Consider the following 16,395-nt stretch of genomic DNA (forward strand, 5'->3'; position numbering starts at 1 on the left):
GCCTTGAATGAGGAGGAGACCACTGGAAATCAAGCCACCCCCCTTCAGAGCATGCTGTGTCTGCCCTGCAGCCTCACCCTGCCCTCTCGGAGCCAGTGGGCTTCTCACAGGAAAGCCAGCTAACCCCGCCCCTGCCGGACTGAGCCCTAAACCCCTGCCCAGGACCAAGGTGAGCCTGAGTACATCCGAAGCCGTGCCCCAGGCCCACACTCCACGCCAAGTCCTGACCCCACATGGGCATTCTACCAGGAGCTTCAGGTGAGAGTGTGGGTGGCTGGGGTGCTCAGTGCTACTTCACCCTGCAGGGAGCCAGCCCCCAACAGGTCCTTCTGAGGCTACGTTGGGAGTGCCATCTTGGTCTACGGAGGAGAAACCCTTATCACCTGAGCAGCTGGAACCAACCTACAGGAAAGGGAGTGAATGCTGGTCTGAGGGCACAGGCAGGGGGTCCTCTCGGGCTTTCTTGGGGACTCCCAGGCTTACATTTGTTCTGAAAACAGAGGAAAAAAATCGAAAAGCTGTTGTGGGCAAATATGAAGGGCTTCTCGGCCCAACACATACCTCTCGTGGCCCAAGGGGACTCGGGCACAGCCCTGACATCTCCCTCTCCTACGGTGTCCTGCCCTTTCCAATCCCGTGTAGTCCCCCCTACCCCACAGCACACCTTCCACCTCCCAGTGGGCAGTTTTATACAAGCTGGAACCCACGGGGGCCTCTTCTCCCAGGATGCCTGGCTTATATACTCGCTTAACACCGTCTTCTTGTCCGGAAATTCCTGGAGGCCAGGAATGATGGTGGAGTCAGGCCTGGCATCAACGGCCTGCCTACGGTGTAGCTATGGCTTCACTTTTCCTTCTGGGTTGATCACATTTCACAAATCCCTATGTAAAACTTGTAAAACTTGACAATGCACCTGGTCACCCAAGAGCTCTGATGGAGATGTACAATGAGATAAATGTTGTTTTGATGCCTGCTAACAACATCCCTTCTGCAACCCAAGGATCAAGGAGTAAGTCTGACTTTCAGGTCTCATTATTGAAGAAATACATTTCGTAAGGCCACAGCTGCCATCGTCATTTCTCTGATGAATCTGGGCAAAATGAATTGAAAACCTTCTGGAAAGCATTCACCATTCTAGATGCCCCTAAGAACATTTGTGATTCGTGGGAAGAGCTCAAAATATCAACATTCACAGGAGTTTGTAAGGAGTTGATCCCAACCCTCATGGATGACTTTGAGGGGTTCACGACTTCAGTGGAGGAAGTTACTGCAGATGTGGGGGAAATAGCCAGAGAACTAGAATTGGAAGCGGGGCCTGAAGGCGTGACTGACTTGCTGCAATCTCAGGATAAAACTCTAATGGATGAGGAGTTGCTGCTCATGGATGAGCAAAGAAAGTGGTTTCTAGAGACGGAATCTACTGCTGGTGAGGAAGCTGTGAAGACTGTGGAAATGACAACAAAGGATGGAGAATGGTACATAATTTAGTTGATAAGGCGGTGGCAGGGTTTGAGAGGACTGACTCCAATTTTGAAGGAAGTTCTACTGTGGGGAAAATGCTATCAAATAGCGTCGCATGCTGCAGAGAAACTGTTCATGGAAGGACAGTCAATCGAAGCAGCAAACTTCACTGTTTTAAGAAATTGCCACAGCCACCCAGCCTTCAGCAACCACCACCCTGATCGGTCAGCAGCCATCAACGTGGAGGCGAGACCCTCCAGCAGCATAAAGATTGTTATGACTCACTGAAGGCTCAGATGATGGTCAGCAATGTTTGGCAATACAGTGTTTTTTAATTAAGGAATGTACATTGTTTTATAGACATAATTCTATTGTACAGTTAATAGACTACAGAATGTGTGAACATCACTTTTATGTGCACTGCGAAACCAAAAATCTCGTGTGACTCTCTTCATTGTGATATTTATAGTGGTGGTCGGGAACAAAACCCACGCTATCTCTGACGTGTGCCTGTATAAACCGTGTGCTAATTACAAGTGGTTCTTATCTATGCATTAGGAAGGCCTGGCAGGAATCTGCAGCTCTCAGTCGGTGATAAGCGACCTCACACTTCTCTCCCACCAGACCCTGGGGGTTCTCGCTGGCTGGCGCAAGATGTCTGGGCTGCTAACGTGGTTCTAAGGTCAGAAGAGTGTCATCATTTAGACCGAAGCCGCACCCCTGGGTGTGTGGCTGCACAGACAGAGAAAGGGGAAGTTGGGAGAGCCCCCCAGAGAAGAGGTCCCGAGGAGCTCATAAGAAGAAATGGACCCTACCAAGAAGGTGGTCGGGGAGGCAAGGCTGCTAGGACTCAGTGGAGACAGGAGGCTGACGTAGCTACACACTGGCTTCGGATGTCTGAGAAAGCCGTTAGCGTGGGAGCCCACCCACCCGTGAGCAGGAGAAACTGGGACCAGACACAGGACAGCTTCCGATGTTGGACAGGGCCGTGTTGTGTGGGTCCTCGAGACGAGGGCAGGGCTGACCTCTCTAGGGCAGTTAGTCAGCTGCAGACAGCAGGACCCACTGGCCCCCCAGTACAGTGCGCCAGAGGCTTTATGACTTATGTGGAGGAACAATTTTTGACGACATAACATACATATATAAGCAGAGGTTGGTAAAAACTTGAAAAAATATGGGGGGAAAAACCCCACAGTGAATGAATAGCCCAATGGGGGAGGGGAGGTACTTTCTCAACGTAATAGAATCATCCTCTCTGCAGAAAAGAACAAAGCTGACCAAGCCAGGCCCTGTGCTGACCCCATGCCCCTAGGGGGAGGACTTCCACAAGGAGAGGTCCCCAGAGGCTGAACGGACAGACCTCCAAGTCTGAACGGAGAGAATCCCCAAGTCTCAGGGAAGGACCTCGGATGGGTCTCCGAGCCATCTCTCTCTCTCTCTCTCTCTCTCTCCAGGAGAATGGTTGGGTTGGGGGAGCCCTCTGTCATCCCACTTGCCCACTGGGAAGCTATCAGAGTTCTGAGTCCCAGGTTGGCATCTCTGAGGAAGGTAGGACCAAGTCCCCAACTGATGCCATGAGAATAAAGCCCAAGAGGACCCTCAGCGCCTTCTAACCTGCTCTCTTCTTGAAAAACCAAGGAAGCAGCACATATGGCTTATACCTTGCCCACCGGTGGACTCCAGACCAACCACAGAGGACTGACCTTCCTCCCAGCATCAGAAGTGTCCCCACACCCCACACACCTAGCTGGTTATGCTCTTGATCACGAGGTAAGAAGGGTGAGATGGAAGGGGTTCAATCCGATTCAGAATGGGTCAAGGGCTGGGAGAGGGCTGGGACAGAGTGAGCAGAGATGAGCTGGTAGGGACATGACTGCAAACCATTTGTAGAAAACAAACCAAATGGCTGTGGAAGTGGAGAAAACCCTATACTCAGTGGTAACAGGTTGAAACCCATCAATCCCAAACATATCAGATGTTCCTCTGCTCAGGGAAAAGGGAGTGATGGCGGGGACCAGCCCCAGTGGAGCTGCCCTCAGGGGAGGTGATGAAAAAGAATCTCCCTTCCAGTACCCAGAGCAGGGAGAACGTCATGTGAGTCACTGGTGGGGGCTGGAGCACTTTGCACACACTGGGCGGGGGTGGGAAGGAAACAGTGTATATCCAGTGGCATTCATGAGCTTCCCAAAGAACCAAGGTACCCCAAAGGAAATCCGACTTCTAAATAACCGAGACTCTAACTCCTCTAGGAAATCTGGTGATTTCCATCTCGATCTTCCTAATGTGACCCTCTCTCTCTCTCTTCCCTTGCATGTAATCAGCATGTAGATTTGGAGCTCCTGGGTTGGCTGAAGGAGAGGTGGGCGATGACATTTTAAAGGCATTTTAATCAGAAAGAAATCTTGCCAATGCCCCTGCTAGATTACCCTGTCAGCAACACCAGGCCTCTCCTCCCGTGACCTGAGTGCAGGGCCCACGCAGCTGTCAGAAGTGACGGCGGCACTCACACAGGGGTACTTACAAGTAGATGCTGGACTCGTTGCCTCCCATGTCTGGAGACTGAAGTTTCTGAACGAGGATGACGATAATGCCGACGAACAGCACAAAGTTCACCTGAGGAGCAAAGGAAAAGCAGAGGGAAATGATTCTGGGCAAAGACTTTCCGTGCCCCTGCCCTGCATCGGCTGTGGCTCCCCCGACAGCCTTCCTGGCCCCATCCAGTCACAATCCCACCTAGACTCATCGCCCAAGATGGCGATCTGAGAGCACCTATTTGTCTCCCCAGCTCCCCACAGTATCGTTGAAATGACAGAAGAGATAGAAGAATAAGAATTCCATAGGAGTACTGAGAAATGGGAATGATTATCATGAGGGACCCAGAAAAGTGAGCAACTTCCGGAAGCGAAAGAGCAAATAGGTCAGGATGATGGAAAAACTACAACGCCAGACAGGTAGAGAAGCGGCTATTGCAGAGGTGAGAGCTGTCCTCGGGAGCAACTCCAAGTTCAGGGGCACTGAATATGGGGAACTGGAACTGACAACCATACGGATTGTTATTGTAATTCAAGGACTGCCTGGGAATAGTAACAGCAGCATTTACCTTCAGAAAAAGACCAGGGACAAAAGTTCTCTAAACAAAGTGGGAAGCTGTGTGTACAGTGACAAAGGGGAAGAGAGGCAAGTAAATACATAGAAACAAACCACCATGAGAGGTCTCCACAACATCTTCCACATGTAGGTGAAGCTGCACTTGGGGAAAAAATGGAGCATCTAACACTTACTAAAAAATAATAAATACTGAAGATAAAATAATTAAGCATTCAAATCAAAAACTACAAGGGTAACACAAATTTAATTTATACGAGAAGAAAATTAATAAAGATGAAAATTCCTTATATTCTGTATAAAGAAATAGGGGGGAAAAATAGACTTGATCGATGAAAATAAACTTTAGTTTTAAGTCTTGTTTTGTTTATTTGTTTGTTTGTTTTCACAGATCTATTAGAATGACTAAGCACACTCCATGAGGCAGGGGTCTGTCAGCTTCCCACTTCCTGCCCAGTGTTTAATCAGTACCTAGAATTAAATTCAGTAAATACTGCTAACTGCATGTGTTAATCAATCCAAACAGAGAAAATGAATTAAACAAACAAAAAAAGAGACAGAAAGAAAAAAGAAAACAACAGATGCATAGAATATTTTAAATCATCAGAAGAAATCACACAAAATGGAAAAATATAAATTAACAAAATCAGAACAAGAAGATGTAGAAAATCTGAGTAGAATAATGACCTCAAAAGACATTTAAAAAGTAATCAAAGATGTATTCAGGAAAGGGCACCCAGCCCAGATCTCTTTACAGACCAATTTCAGAACACCTTTAAGGAAAATGTAATTTACACACTACTTCATTGTTTAAAAGCAAATAAAAAGAAAAGCTCCCAAATTACCTAGGAGGCCAACAAAACCCTGCTACAAAGCACACACACAGACACACACACGGAGGCACACCACTAAATCCAGATAATCTACGAAGAGCAATGCAAAAACTATAAAAATATGAACCAATAGAATTTAGCAGTGTGCTAAATGGACAAACACATCACAGCTATAAATGTTTTCCGCCAAGAATCCAAAAAAAAACAACCTATTAATATTTGCTGCATTAACAGATTAAAACAATGATTTACTCTTGTTTTCCATGAGATCCCTATAAGATTGGCGAATAGTTCGGTAATTGTCACTTCAACAACAACATGGGAAATGAGCACTCTTATCCTCTGCTCATGGGTGGCAATTTGATATCCATGAAAATGTAAATGTACACAGCCTTTATCCCAGAAGTTCTACTCCTAGAGATTTATTCTAAAGACTTAATCACATATGCTCAAAGATAGGCACAAATACAGCCTTTGCGGTATTGTTCATAATGAAGAAAAATGGAATGCTAGAAATGTCTGTCCCTTAGGGAATAATGATTTCAATAAATGTATCCAAAACACATTTGATAAAATTCAACACCTATTCCTGACTTTAAAAAAAATACACACTGAAGCAAGCCAGGGATAGAAACTTCCCTAATAAATTGAACGGTAACTTCCCAAAACTATAGCAAATATCATCCTCAACAAAACCAAGGAATCAGTGGTATAAATATTAGAAAGAAGGAGCAAAAACTATTGTTATTTAAAGATTATGTAATTTTCTACCTAGAAAATCCATGAGAAACAATTGAAAGGGGATGAAAATAAGAGAGTTTTGAAAGGTAACCAAGAAAACAAACAAAACGAATAGCTCTTACACCCAAGTAGTAACCTACTAGAAAATATAATGAATGAATTATTCCTAGACACAATAAAATCACAGACTGGCTGGATTTATCTTAGAGGTAAATTTAACAAGACAACTAAAAACTGTACAAAATGACTCTATGAGAAAGACTGAATAAATGGAGAATCGTGCCATGTTCTTGGAGAGGAAGACTCAATATTTTAAGAAAATCAATCACAGTAGTTCCCCTTTATCCATGGGGGATACTTTCAAGCCCGGCAATGGATGCCTGAAATCACAGATAGCACCAAACCCTATATATACTATGTTTCTTTTCCTAGACACACATACTCATGACAGAGTGAATTTGTAAATTAGGCATGAGAGATTCACAATACCTAACAATGGTAACAGTACACTGTAATAAAAGTTATGTGAATGTGGTCTCTCTATCTCTCTCAAAATATGATAACCAATTTGATAACCAAGATGGCTGCTAAGTGACTAGCAGATGGGTAGCCTGTACAGTGAAGATACACTGGACAAAGGAATGGTTCATGTCCTGGATGGGACAGCATGAGATTTCCTCACACTACACAAAAAAATGACGTGCAGTTTAAAACTTATGACTTGTGTCTTTCTGGAATGTTCCATTTAATATTTTTGGACCACAACAGGCATAACAACTCAGAAAGTGCAACCACAGATAAGGAGGAACAACTGTGTCTTCCAGATTAGTTTATAAATTCAATGTAATTCCTATAAATTCTTAATTAGCCTTGTTTTTGCAACTTGACAAGGGATTTAGAAATCTACTTGAAAAAGCAAATGTGCAAGAAAATTTTGAAGAGAAAAGAATAAAGAAGGGGAAATTAGCATACCAGATATCAAAACATGCTACAGTGTTATAGTAACTAGCATGATGGAGTACTGGCCGTGGAGAAAGCTAATAGATTAGTAACAGAATAGAAAATCTAGAACTAAATACAAATAGGGTACACTGAGTAATTATGTTACAATGACATTTCAACCTAATGGAGAGAGGCTGATCTATTCAATAAAAAAAAATGAGAGAGGGGAACGTCTGTCAATTAAAAAAATAAAATTAGATAAAGTTAGATATTATTTCAGATCAAAGAAATAAAATTTCAGCTGAATTAAAGCATGTAATAACCCAATCCACAAAAATGTTACAAAACAATTGGGAAGCATATTTTTATATCTTAGGTTGGGAAAGTCGTCTATAAACAAGAAATAAGGCTCGGAATTTGCGAAGAGAAAGCCTGATGGTTTGACTGTATGAGAGTTTTGTCATCTTGGAAATACTCTCACAACATATATACCAGGTGAAAGGTCACTACCCTTTAAACAGTAAGAAAAACAACAAACAGGTTACAAAAATAAGTAAAAGAAATAAACAGGTAATAACCAGAATAAAAACAAATTGTCAATAAATGTTTGGAAAGAATGTTCTGTATCACTAGCAACATGAAGAAATGAACATTAAAACAATGAGCGACCATTATCCCCCATAAGACTGTGCAAAAATTTAAATGATTGATATTACAGGTGCAGACAGTGATTTTGGGTGCCCTTTTTAATGCAGCAATTTCACTTCTAAGGATTAATTCTAAAGAAATAGTCGCATGTGCTCCAAACTATGCACAGAACCATTCCTAGGAGTATTTTTCGTGATGAGGAAAAATGGGATATTACAAATGGCCTAGCAGAATATAACGTTTCATGTAGCGCCCATGAACAAGGGGCTGGTGTGGGTAGTGACCTCCTTATTTCCCCTCCTGTTGTGCTATATGGCCCAGGCCACCATCTCTCCCCTGCTCCTTCCCCCAAGGACACTCACCATGATGGAACCAACCACAGGACCTTTGATCACCCACCACAGAGCTGTGTTGTCATTCATATCCCAGCAGCTGACAGACAGACAGAAAGAAAGAACAGAGATTATGTTCAGGGGCCCAGTAGCCTGCAGTACAATGTCCCTGGCCCCTGGGTGATGCTTCGTTTCTTGCAGCCCCCAAAGAAGGGCAGCTGGAAGGGGAGCTCTCAGACCCTGCCGGCCCTACTTCTTCAAGTGTTGTGGTCCTTCTTTCTGCTCCCCTGTCAAGGCAGGGACTGGAGCCCAAGAGTCAGAGCTATCAAGGGGCTCCTAGGCAAGGGCCACATTCCCCCTTCAGACCAAGGGCTCTTGGGATGTAACCTTCCCCTGAACATTCTTCCTCCCCTCCGTCCAAGGAAAAGAGCCCCTCAGAGCTGGGCCCAAGAGCAGAGCTGGGCTCTGAAACCATGCATTCTCTCACTGCCTTCAGGCTGAGAGGCGGCTGGGGGGGTCCACCTGTGACGGGGTCAGGATGCAGCCGGTACCCAGGGTGGGGGGTGCAGTCTGGGCCATCATTGCACAGCTAACGTGGAGTCAGGGCAGCCACCGAAAACCCATGTGTAAGAACCTCCTCAGAGCTCCAGCCTGGCTCTCGGGCACATACTCACCCTGTGTCATCAAAGTACAGCCTCAGCATGGCCCACACCGACACACACACAGTTGGGGTCCCTGGAAAGGCAGGAAAAGGAGCCCTGTGATAACAGGAACACCAACAGGTCCAATGTCCCCTTCAGACTTGGGGCTCCTGGTGGCCATCGTCCCTCCTCAGACATGGGGTTCTGGCCCACAGGGCATGTCTCCCTCTCAGACCTGGAGTCCTGGCGACCCTAACTGTCCCTCACCACCAGGCCTCCGAGGAGTTCACGTCTTCCTCAGACCGTGGATGACCTGGCCTCTCAGAAGGACTCCTGAGCGTATCCTTTCTCAGACAATCGGCTTCCCATGGGCAGGAAGAGCAAGAAAGGGCCCAAGAACCAGGAGTGCTTGCCACCAGCAGGGCCAGGGGCGTGCTTGCACCCTCTGACAGGACACTCCCTGACGGCAGCACCAAGGACACCACTGGCCATGAGGCCTGGGCCTGTCCAGGCCACAACTGGTGACCTACCCCAGCCAATGAGGGTGTACCAGTAGAAGTATCGCCTCTCAGGGAAGAAGGTCTCCACCAGCAGGGTGAAGAGGTACAGGCCCTCGATGAACAGCCAGAAGTAGTTGGACACGACGCAGTAGTGGAAGAAAACCATCACGGCCTTGCATTCCACCTGCAGAGAGCGCGGAGGGTGTGGGAGACGTGAGGCCCCATCCGAGCCCTGAACATCCAGCCCAGCGGGACCACGCGGAATCCTGGGGCCCCTCAGTGATGGCGTGCTCGGGCTCACACATCCCATGGGTCTGAGACACTCAACATTCCTGGATTTGAAGAGTTCACAATGGTAGCAGCCTATGATCCTGAGTCAAAGCTGCCTAAGGAGGCAACAGTGCCACGTCGGAAAAGACAGGGTGGGGGTGAGCACAGAGCCCTTCCCCTCCCCAGGCTCCGCCTCCCCTCCCCAGGCTCCGCCTCCCCTCCCCAGGCTCCGCCTCCCCTCCCCAGGCTCCGCCTCCCCCATCGTCCTGGCCCTTCCCCGCTCCCACAGGGGGGTCCATGAACGAGGCCCCTTGGTGAAGTGAGGGTTGTCGACATCACGGGGTAGGAGGAATCGTCCTGGCCCCCCAGAAATCTCACAGAGACCCCCCTCTAAGTGTGCCCTCCCAGCTCAAGGCTCTGTGCTCTGCACTGTTCTTTCCATCCTGCTCCATCAAAGCCTATCCCCTCTGCTTCCCTCCGCAGGTCTGAGAACCAGGGAGGTGGTCGGGGAAGAATGCGAGCCAATCAGCCCCCCAGCTTCATCGAGGGCACGTTCAACGACCAGGTCCAGGCAAACCCTCTCTCTGAGCCTGTGCTCCTCGGCCAGGTGGCACTTGGCCTTTGGCTGACCTTCCTCAGCAGTTCTGCCAAGTGCATACACAAGACTAGAGACAGGAAGTGACATCGTCCTGGGAAATCACTGGCTACCAGTAGCCTCATGGTCACTCCTGGATTTCCATGTTCCCTGGGGACACTGCCTGAACCTGCAGGAAAACTCCCTGATGGCGGGGTGTCCCGGGGATGTGGAGTCCTGGCAGGCCCGGGAGCCTTCCTGGCGAGGCGAGGCTCAGCTCACTCACGGTGGAGACGAAGCAGTGGTTGCTGTCCTGCTCGGCATAGAGGATCCAGTCTTTGATGAAGACGGAGATGGCCCTCAGCATGAACGACACGAATAGGTTCATGTGGATGAAGTTTCGGGTGCAGTGCAGCTTCCTACACCAGCCGGCCCACGGAGGAAGAGGCCTTGAGGCAGTGAACCCACAGCATTCCACCTCCCTCCCCCTCAGGTCTGCTCTGGGCCAAATGCACAGCTTTGTCTCGGGGGACCTCCTACTTACACCACCTCTTCCCCCCACCTCTCTGATTCAAGCCCCTGTCACTAAGCCCCATTATTCCCGAGAGCAGGCTTCTCCCTCCTGTGGCCTCTCTATCAACACTAGGAAGACACAAGCGTGGCAGGTAGCTCTTCTGCCTGGGCAGGATCTGCCTTGCTGCATGGCCCTGGACAAGCCAGTAGCCCTCTCTGGGGTCAAGCTTCCCATCTGTTATCAGGGGTGGGGGAAATGCCGTCCAATGGAGCCGCAGGACTGACATCCAGGAGACGAGCATGGGCTCTGAGCTGGGGTGGGCTGACCTCACTCCCACACTGCTGGGGACCTCACCGGAAGCGACACAGGATGACCATGGCAGTGGTGAGGGTGACGAGGGACGTGCTGTAGCCAACCGTGTACAGGGCCTTCACCGACATGTAGTAATAATCCTGGAGAGGGGCACAGACATGGAGGGCTCCACGTGGGGCCTGCCCAGCCCCCACCCCCGGCGGAACTGCACCCAGTTTCCCAGGCCAGGGCCTGCCCACGTCTAGGCCCTCTGCCCACGTCCTCCTTCCTCGCTTCTCTTCCTCCTCTGCCCCATCAGTGCCTCTCCCTCGCAGCCTCCCCAACGCTCCAACCCCACTGAGCGGCTTCCTCCCCTGAGCACAGGGGCTGCAGGCACTCAGGAAATGCTTGTTGAACAGGAGCACTGACCAATGAGAAAAGGCAGCAGCCTTAGCCTGGGAAAGGGTCCAGGAGGGGGCTGGAGGGGCTCAGGCAGCAAAGCAGCTGCTTCTCAGCCTCAAAGGAGTGAATAAAAGTCCTCCTGCGTCTAGCACCAGGCGAGGGTACACAGCAGGTGCTCATGAATGCTGCCTGGGGACCCCAGCTTCCTGTCGTCCCATCAGATGGCAAGACCCCTGGTGGCCTTACCCTTCCACCTGCCTCCTCAGCCCCACCTCCACGCCTATAGGTGGCAGCAGACTCACCTGGTCCCCAGGCTCCGATTCATAGTCATCAAATCCGCAAGCATCGAAATAATGAGGGAACGGCTCTGACCAGCCGTCCTCCGTGCAGTTCCGACTCACGACCCTCATGTCTGCGGCAAAAGGAAAGCTCAGAGAGGCACGAAAATGATTTAAGAGGGTCCTGAAAGTCTTATTCAAAAGTTGCTTCTTAAGTGGGAATTCCTGGAAACACACATGCACATCTGGGAAGCATGGCGAGTCAAGGTTCCCGAAATCCTCCACTGTCTGAGGGCAAAGAGTGATTGCTGATACCCTCGAGCTCAGCCTTCACAAAGGACAAGGGGGGTAAGCAGGGGTGGGGGACAAGGCGCAAGCTGATCTTTTATCAAGGGGTGAAGGGACTGAGCCAGGCTGAATCCACCGCCATGCCCGCCCCCCAGCTTCTAGAACTGGCAAATGCTCCCAGGGAAAGGCCTGAGCCCCGTCCCTAGGCCCTATGTCATCACTTATCAAAGACCAGTGAACAGGGATCACAAACGCAGATTTCAGATCCAACACCCCCATCACCAGGGATCGTGGTCCAGGAATCACTTCAGGTGACTGGGAGCAGGAGTTCCCATCACACCTTGAGAAACTCAGCCCAAGGTGACACTTTTACCAGGAGCTCTGGGTCTTCCAGTAGCTGCAACATGCACACCAAGGGGACAGGTGGCTTGCTGAATTAACACGAACCAGACCTCCACTAACCAAGCATCAGGTCTTATTAAATACATACTTAGGTTTTTCAAAAAAGAACTTTTGCCTTTCCAGGTTTAGAGGGCTGTTGCCGATTGCTAACGTACTTTTTCTCTGATTGACTTTAAAGGCCACTTTGTGGGACACTGGAGGGGCGGGAGTCATTTGTTGGTGTCACAGTGGAGGCCAGGCTGGTTTTGACATCACCTGGCCCGTTCTGGCCTTTAACAAGTGTTCGTTTCATCTTCCCCTCTCCTGATCATCTCCCTGTAAGGGTGACCTGCAGGTGTCCAGGGGTAAGGAGTAGGCAAGCAGCCCCTCTGCCTCCAGCCCAGCACCTGAGTGTGGCCCTAGACAGACCCCTGTTCCCAGACTGGCTTCCTGGGGGTTCACCTGGTACATTAGGACATAGGGGATGCTTCTTCCTTCACGGGATTCAGGCGCTGGGAAATTGTATGCAAGAGATATCCACAGAAAAAGGCTCCAGCACCCATGTCACTACAAGAATCGGCCCTCCATGGCCAAGGCCACCTCTGGGGAGCTCGGGAAGGAGGCAAGCGCAGAGGCCAAAACAGGAGACACACACACACACACACACACACACACACACACACGCAGACACACTTTTCCAACCTCATGTCCTTGCCAGTTGAGTGGGAAGTTCTAAAACCAGCTTTTTCAGCCAAGAGAGTCAGAAATGTACATTCTGGGGCTTTGAGAAGCAGCAGAGAGCCAATGACCCTGCCATAAAGAGAGCTCTGGCCAGAGTGGGGAGTCTGGTCTCCACAGCTTCTGGGATTCTGCGTCCCATGACGCAGGACAAGGGGGACATCTGGCAGGCCCAGGGAGAGAAGCAGTCACTTCTCCCAGTTCGATGCCACACCCTTCCTTCTTCCAGCAAATGCACCTCAGCCCTCTACAGCCAACCTCCTTTCAAGTGCCTGTGAACACTTCCGTCATGAGTCCACATGTCCCTGCCCTCCCTGGGCCTCACTTTCTCTCTGCTTTGCCCACGTCAGGGTAGTAGAAGAGGAAAGGGAAGTGATTTTGAAAACCCATTTTTTTAAAAAGTGTCCTAGAGTGGGGAGCCATTTCCTTTCTTTTATTCTCCTTCTTTCTCTTTTTCTCTTTATAACACAGAAAAGCGTGAGCCTGTTTGTTCAGAACTAGCCCTTGAATGTGCCACTCTCCTGTTCTGAGAGGGAGATGGAGTACTCTCCAGATTGTCAGACCCCGCAGCGAGGGAGGTCTTCCCTGGGCTCCTTCCCCCAGCAACCTCGTAGGACCACAGGATCTTTGGTCGGTGGTTCCCAAATTGGCATCCTCCCCAGACCAGCCCATCAGCATCGCCTGGGAGACTGGCTACAAACATATCCCCAGGCCCCACCCCAGGCCTATAAATTAGAGGCTGTGGGCGAGGGGCCCAGGAATCTGAGTTTAAACAAGCCCACTGGCGACTGTGATCACAATTAAGAGTGTGAGAATCAACATTCTTTACTTGGGTGTTCAAGACTATCGGGGGCAACCTAATGCAGTGCCTTATTTGGAGTCCACAAGGGGGGCTTCGAGAGATCTGTGCTCCCCTGAAATTGGATACATGATGTTCTATCTGAGAACTTGAGTGCAAGTTTCCATAAAGAAAAAAACCCACAGCTTTGTCAGAGAAGGAAAGCGACCTGCCAAAAATCCCACAGAGGCAGAGAGGCATACGTGGCATACGTGACCCTGGAAGCAGGGTCCCTGTGCTCACAGGTCAGCAGGTTCCCTCCCTCCAGCCAGCCCACAGTTGACCCCAGCTGATGCCCTTACCTGAGAGATCCAAGGAGTTACTGTCCACAAAACCGAACTCTCCTGCAAAACACAGACATGGGCATGAGTCAGAGTTCCTGGCCATCAGCACGCGAGGGTGCCCACTGCTGACTGTTCAGGATGGAAGGCCAAGGCTGCCCCTGGTCTCCAGGACAAGGGGTGGGGTCTCGGCCAAGAGGCAGCCTCATACACCACAGCCACGCACCTTTCTGACACACTGCACATTCTAACGCCCATCTCATTTGCTTTGTATTTCTGTGATGTTAATGATGGTCCATGACTCAGTTCTGCCCCCTGGACCACAGGAAGTGGAAATGGGATATTGTCAGGATGACAGGCGGGCCTCCAGCGTGGGAGAGGAATGAAAAAGGATGATTGCGCCTCTTCAAGGAAAGGGCAAGGAACAGCCACACGAGTCCTGGGCTTGGGGTTTCTTCTTTGGTGCTCACTCCTCCATCTCAGCCCCCAAAATGCTCTCATTGAAGGCAACCAGGAAACTCCAAAGACTTCATCCTCAGACATTTCTCTCTTTCCCTCTTGACTCTTTATTCCCACCTCCACCCACGCTGACTCCTTTACTAAAAATCAACTCCATTTCCCTTCTACTCCTCCTTTTTCCAAGGTCCAGCTGACATGCCACCTCCTCCAGGAAGCCTCCCCCGACCTTGACATGATTCTGCCTGCATACAATTCATTAGGTCTCTCTTGTCCTCAGGCTTGCTGTACATTCCAACTCTGAGGGTACCTGAGGACGGCAGTATCTATGTGGGCTCACGCACACATTCAGGCTTCTTTCTAACCCCTCCATGGGTGAGTCTCGTCCTCCCATACAAGCCCATTAGCACCCTGAGGCTAAGGGCTGTGTCTTCCATCTTCCTGTATCCCCCACCCCCTCTAGAATGGCCAAGGGGGAAGGCGAGAGGGATGAGAAGGGGAGAACCTGGTCCCTGAGGAGCTTCTCATTCCACCCCCACCCATTCCCAATAGGCAGAACTGGGCTCCTGCTGGATGGACAGATGGACAAATGATCAGCAGTCTGTCCTCTCCGGGGTTCCTCTTACCGATGGTTTCTGTCTCCCAGACTGAAACAGAGAGAGATAGGACGCAGAGGTGAGCAAGGGGGCTGAGGTTGGGTGTGCTCTCACCGGCCTGCTGATTACTCCCGCCACCCCCCCCCACTCCCAAACTCTGGAGAAAGTCTCTGCCCAGGGCCCAGAGCCATCAGGACTACAAGCTGAGGCCTGGCCAGACACTGGAGATTCTACCTCTCCCTCCAGGACAGGACACAGATAACGAGACATAAGCAGGGCGTTTGAGAGGAGGAGAGAGATCAGGGCTTCTGTGTCTCCAGAACCGGCAAAGTGACAGCTATTCCAATGAACACAAGATCCAGGCCTGGGAACCAAGAGCTAGAGGGAGCAACGCCATTCTCAACTTTCTAAGGATTTAAGGCAAGTCTCACTTGTGATTAGAGACGCTAAAAGGTTCTGCCTTAATGAACCATTAAGAATCAGATGTGAATAACACACTCATTGTGCTGTTGCCAGAGGGAGGGAGAGAGTCTGAAAGAAAGTTTATCTTAAGAAAATCTTATTTTACCACTGATTCACTTTGCCTTTTTGTTGTTGAGAAGAACAGTCTTGCTGGGGTACCTGACCCAGACTAGGTTTTCAATAAACTTTAAATAAATGAATGAATGTAAGGAGTGCATGAGCGGAGGAAGTGATTAATTTGGTTTCTATAGGAATGAATTAGAGATTGGGCTGAATCACAGCTCACCACATCCTGACATCCCACCAGCGCACTGTACCTCTTCTCCCTCAGCTCTTCCCTTGTATGTCTCCTCTTACAAAATTCACTTCGTATCCTGTTGTGGACAGGAAGTGGTGACACCCAGTCCCCTAGTTGTCAGGAGGGGTGAGTTTGACTGCCACCCTCCTTCTGCACTGGCAGGAGGTATGGAGGTGGGAGACGTGGCTGAAAGAACCCGGAAGGGGAAGTAGGGGGAGGAAGGTGGGGTACATTGCAGCTAAACCCTGTCTTCTCTGATCTTGGGATGGGTGCCTGAGATAGGGGCCTGGCACCCCAATTCACTGCCACTGTCTCCCGTTGCCACACTTCCTACAAGCACCTTCCGCTCCAGGTAGAATCAAGATTGGTGGAGTTCCAGGTGTAAAACAGAATTTACCTTCTCTCTCTCACAAACAGGACAGGGGATGGAGGCAGGCAGAACACCACAGTGGAGTGGAGTTTGGAAACTCTCCACTTCTAGAAGGACATTAGCTGAAGCCGAAGGTGGGTGAAGGAGGAAGCTGA

General features: G+C 49.7%; 1 protein-coding gene across 7 annotated transcripts in view; it reads right to left on the minus strand.

Moving 5' to 3' along the window:
* ADCYAP1R1 (ADCYAP receptor type I) overlaps nucleotides 1-16,395 on the minus strand; it is a 57,433-nt gene that overhangs the window by 14,738 nt on the left and 26,300 nt on the right. For 3 of the 7 annotated variants that reach the window (XM_081079433.1, XM_081079432.1, XM_081079435.1), the window contains exons 5-13: nucleotides 15,141-15,161; nucleotides 14,080-14,121; nucleotides 11,557-11,666; nucleotides 10,916-11,013; nucleotides 10,334-10,466; nucleotides 9,234-9,387; nucleotides 8,737-8,797; nucleotides 8,093-8,162; nucleotides 3,983-4,074 (exon numbers count right to left, since the gene is read on the minus strand). In XM_081079433.1, coding sequence (XP_080935559.1) covers nucleotides 3,983-4,074; nucleotides 8,093-8,162; nucleotides 8,737-8,797; nucleotides 9,234-9,387; nucleotides 10,334-10,466; nucleotides 10,916-11,013; nucleotides 11,557-11,666; nucleotides 14,080-14,121; nucleotides 15,141-15,161 — 781 coding nt within the window. Of the gene's footprint in view, nucleotides 1-406; nucleotides 491-3,982; nucleotides 4,075-8,092; nucleotides 8,163-8,736; nucleotides 8,798-9,233; nucleotides 9,388-10,333; nucleotides 10,467-10,915; nucleotides 11,014-11,556; nucleotides 11,667-14,079; nucleotides 14,122-15,140; nucleotides 15,162-16,395 lie in introns of all 7 variants that reach the window. The other 4 variants (XM_081079430.1, XM_081079429.1, XM_081079431.1 and 1 more) reach the window with 3 other exon arrangements.

This window comes from Rhinolophus hipposideros, assembly GCF_964194185.1.
Source record: "Rhinolophus hipposideros genome assembly, chromosome: 18".
Lineage (NCBI taxonomy): Eukaryota > Metazoa > Chordata > Mammalia > Chiroptera > Rhinolophidae > Rhinolophus > Rhinolophus hipposideros.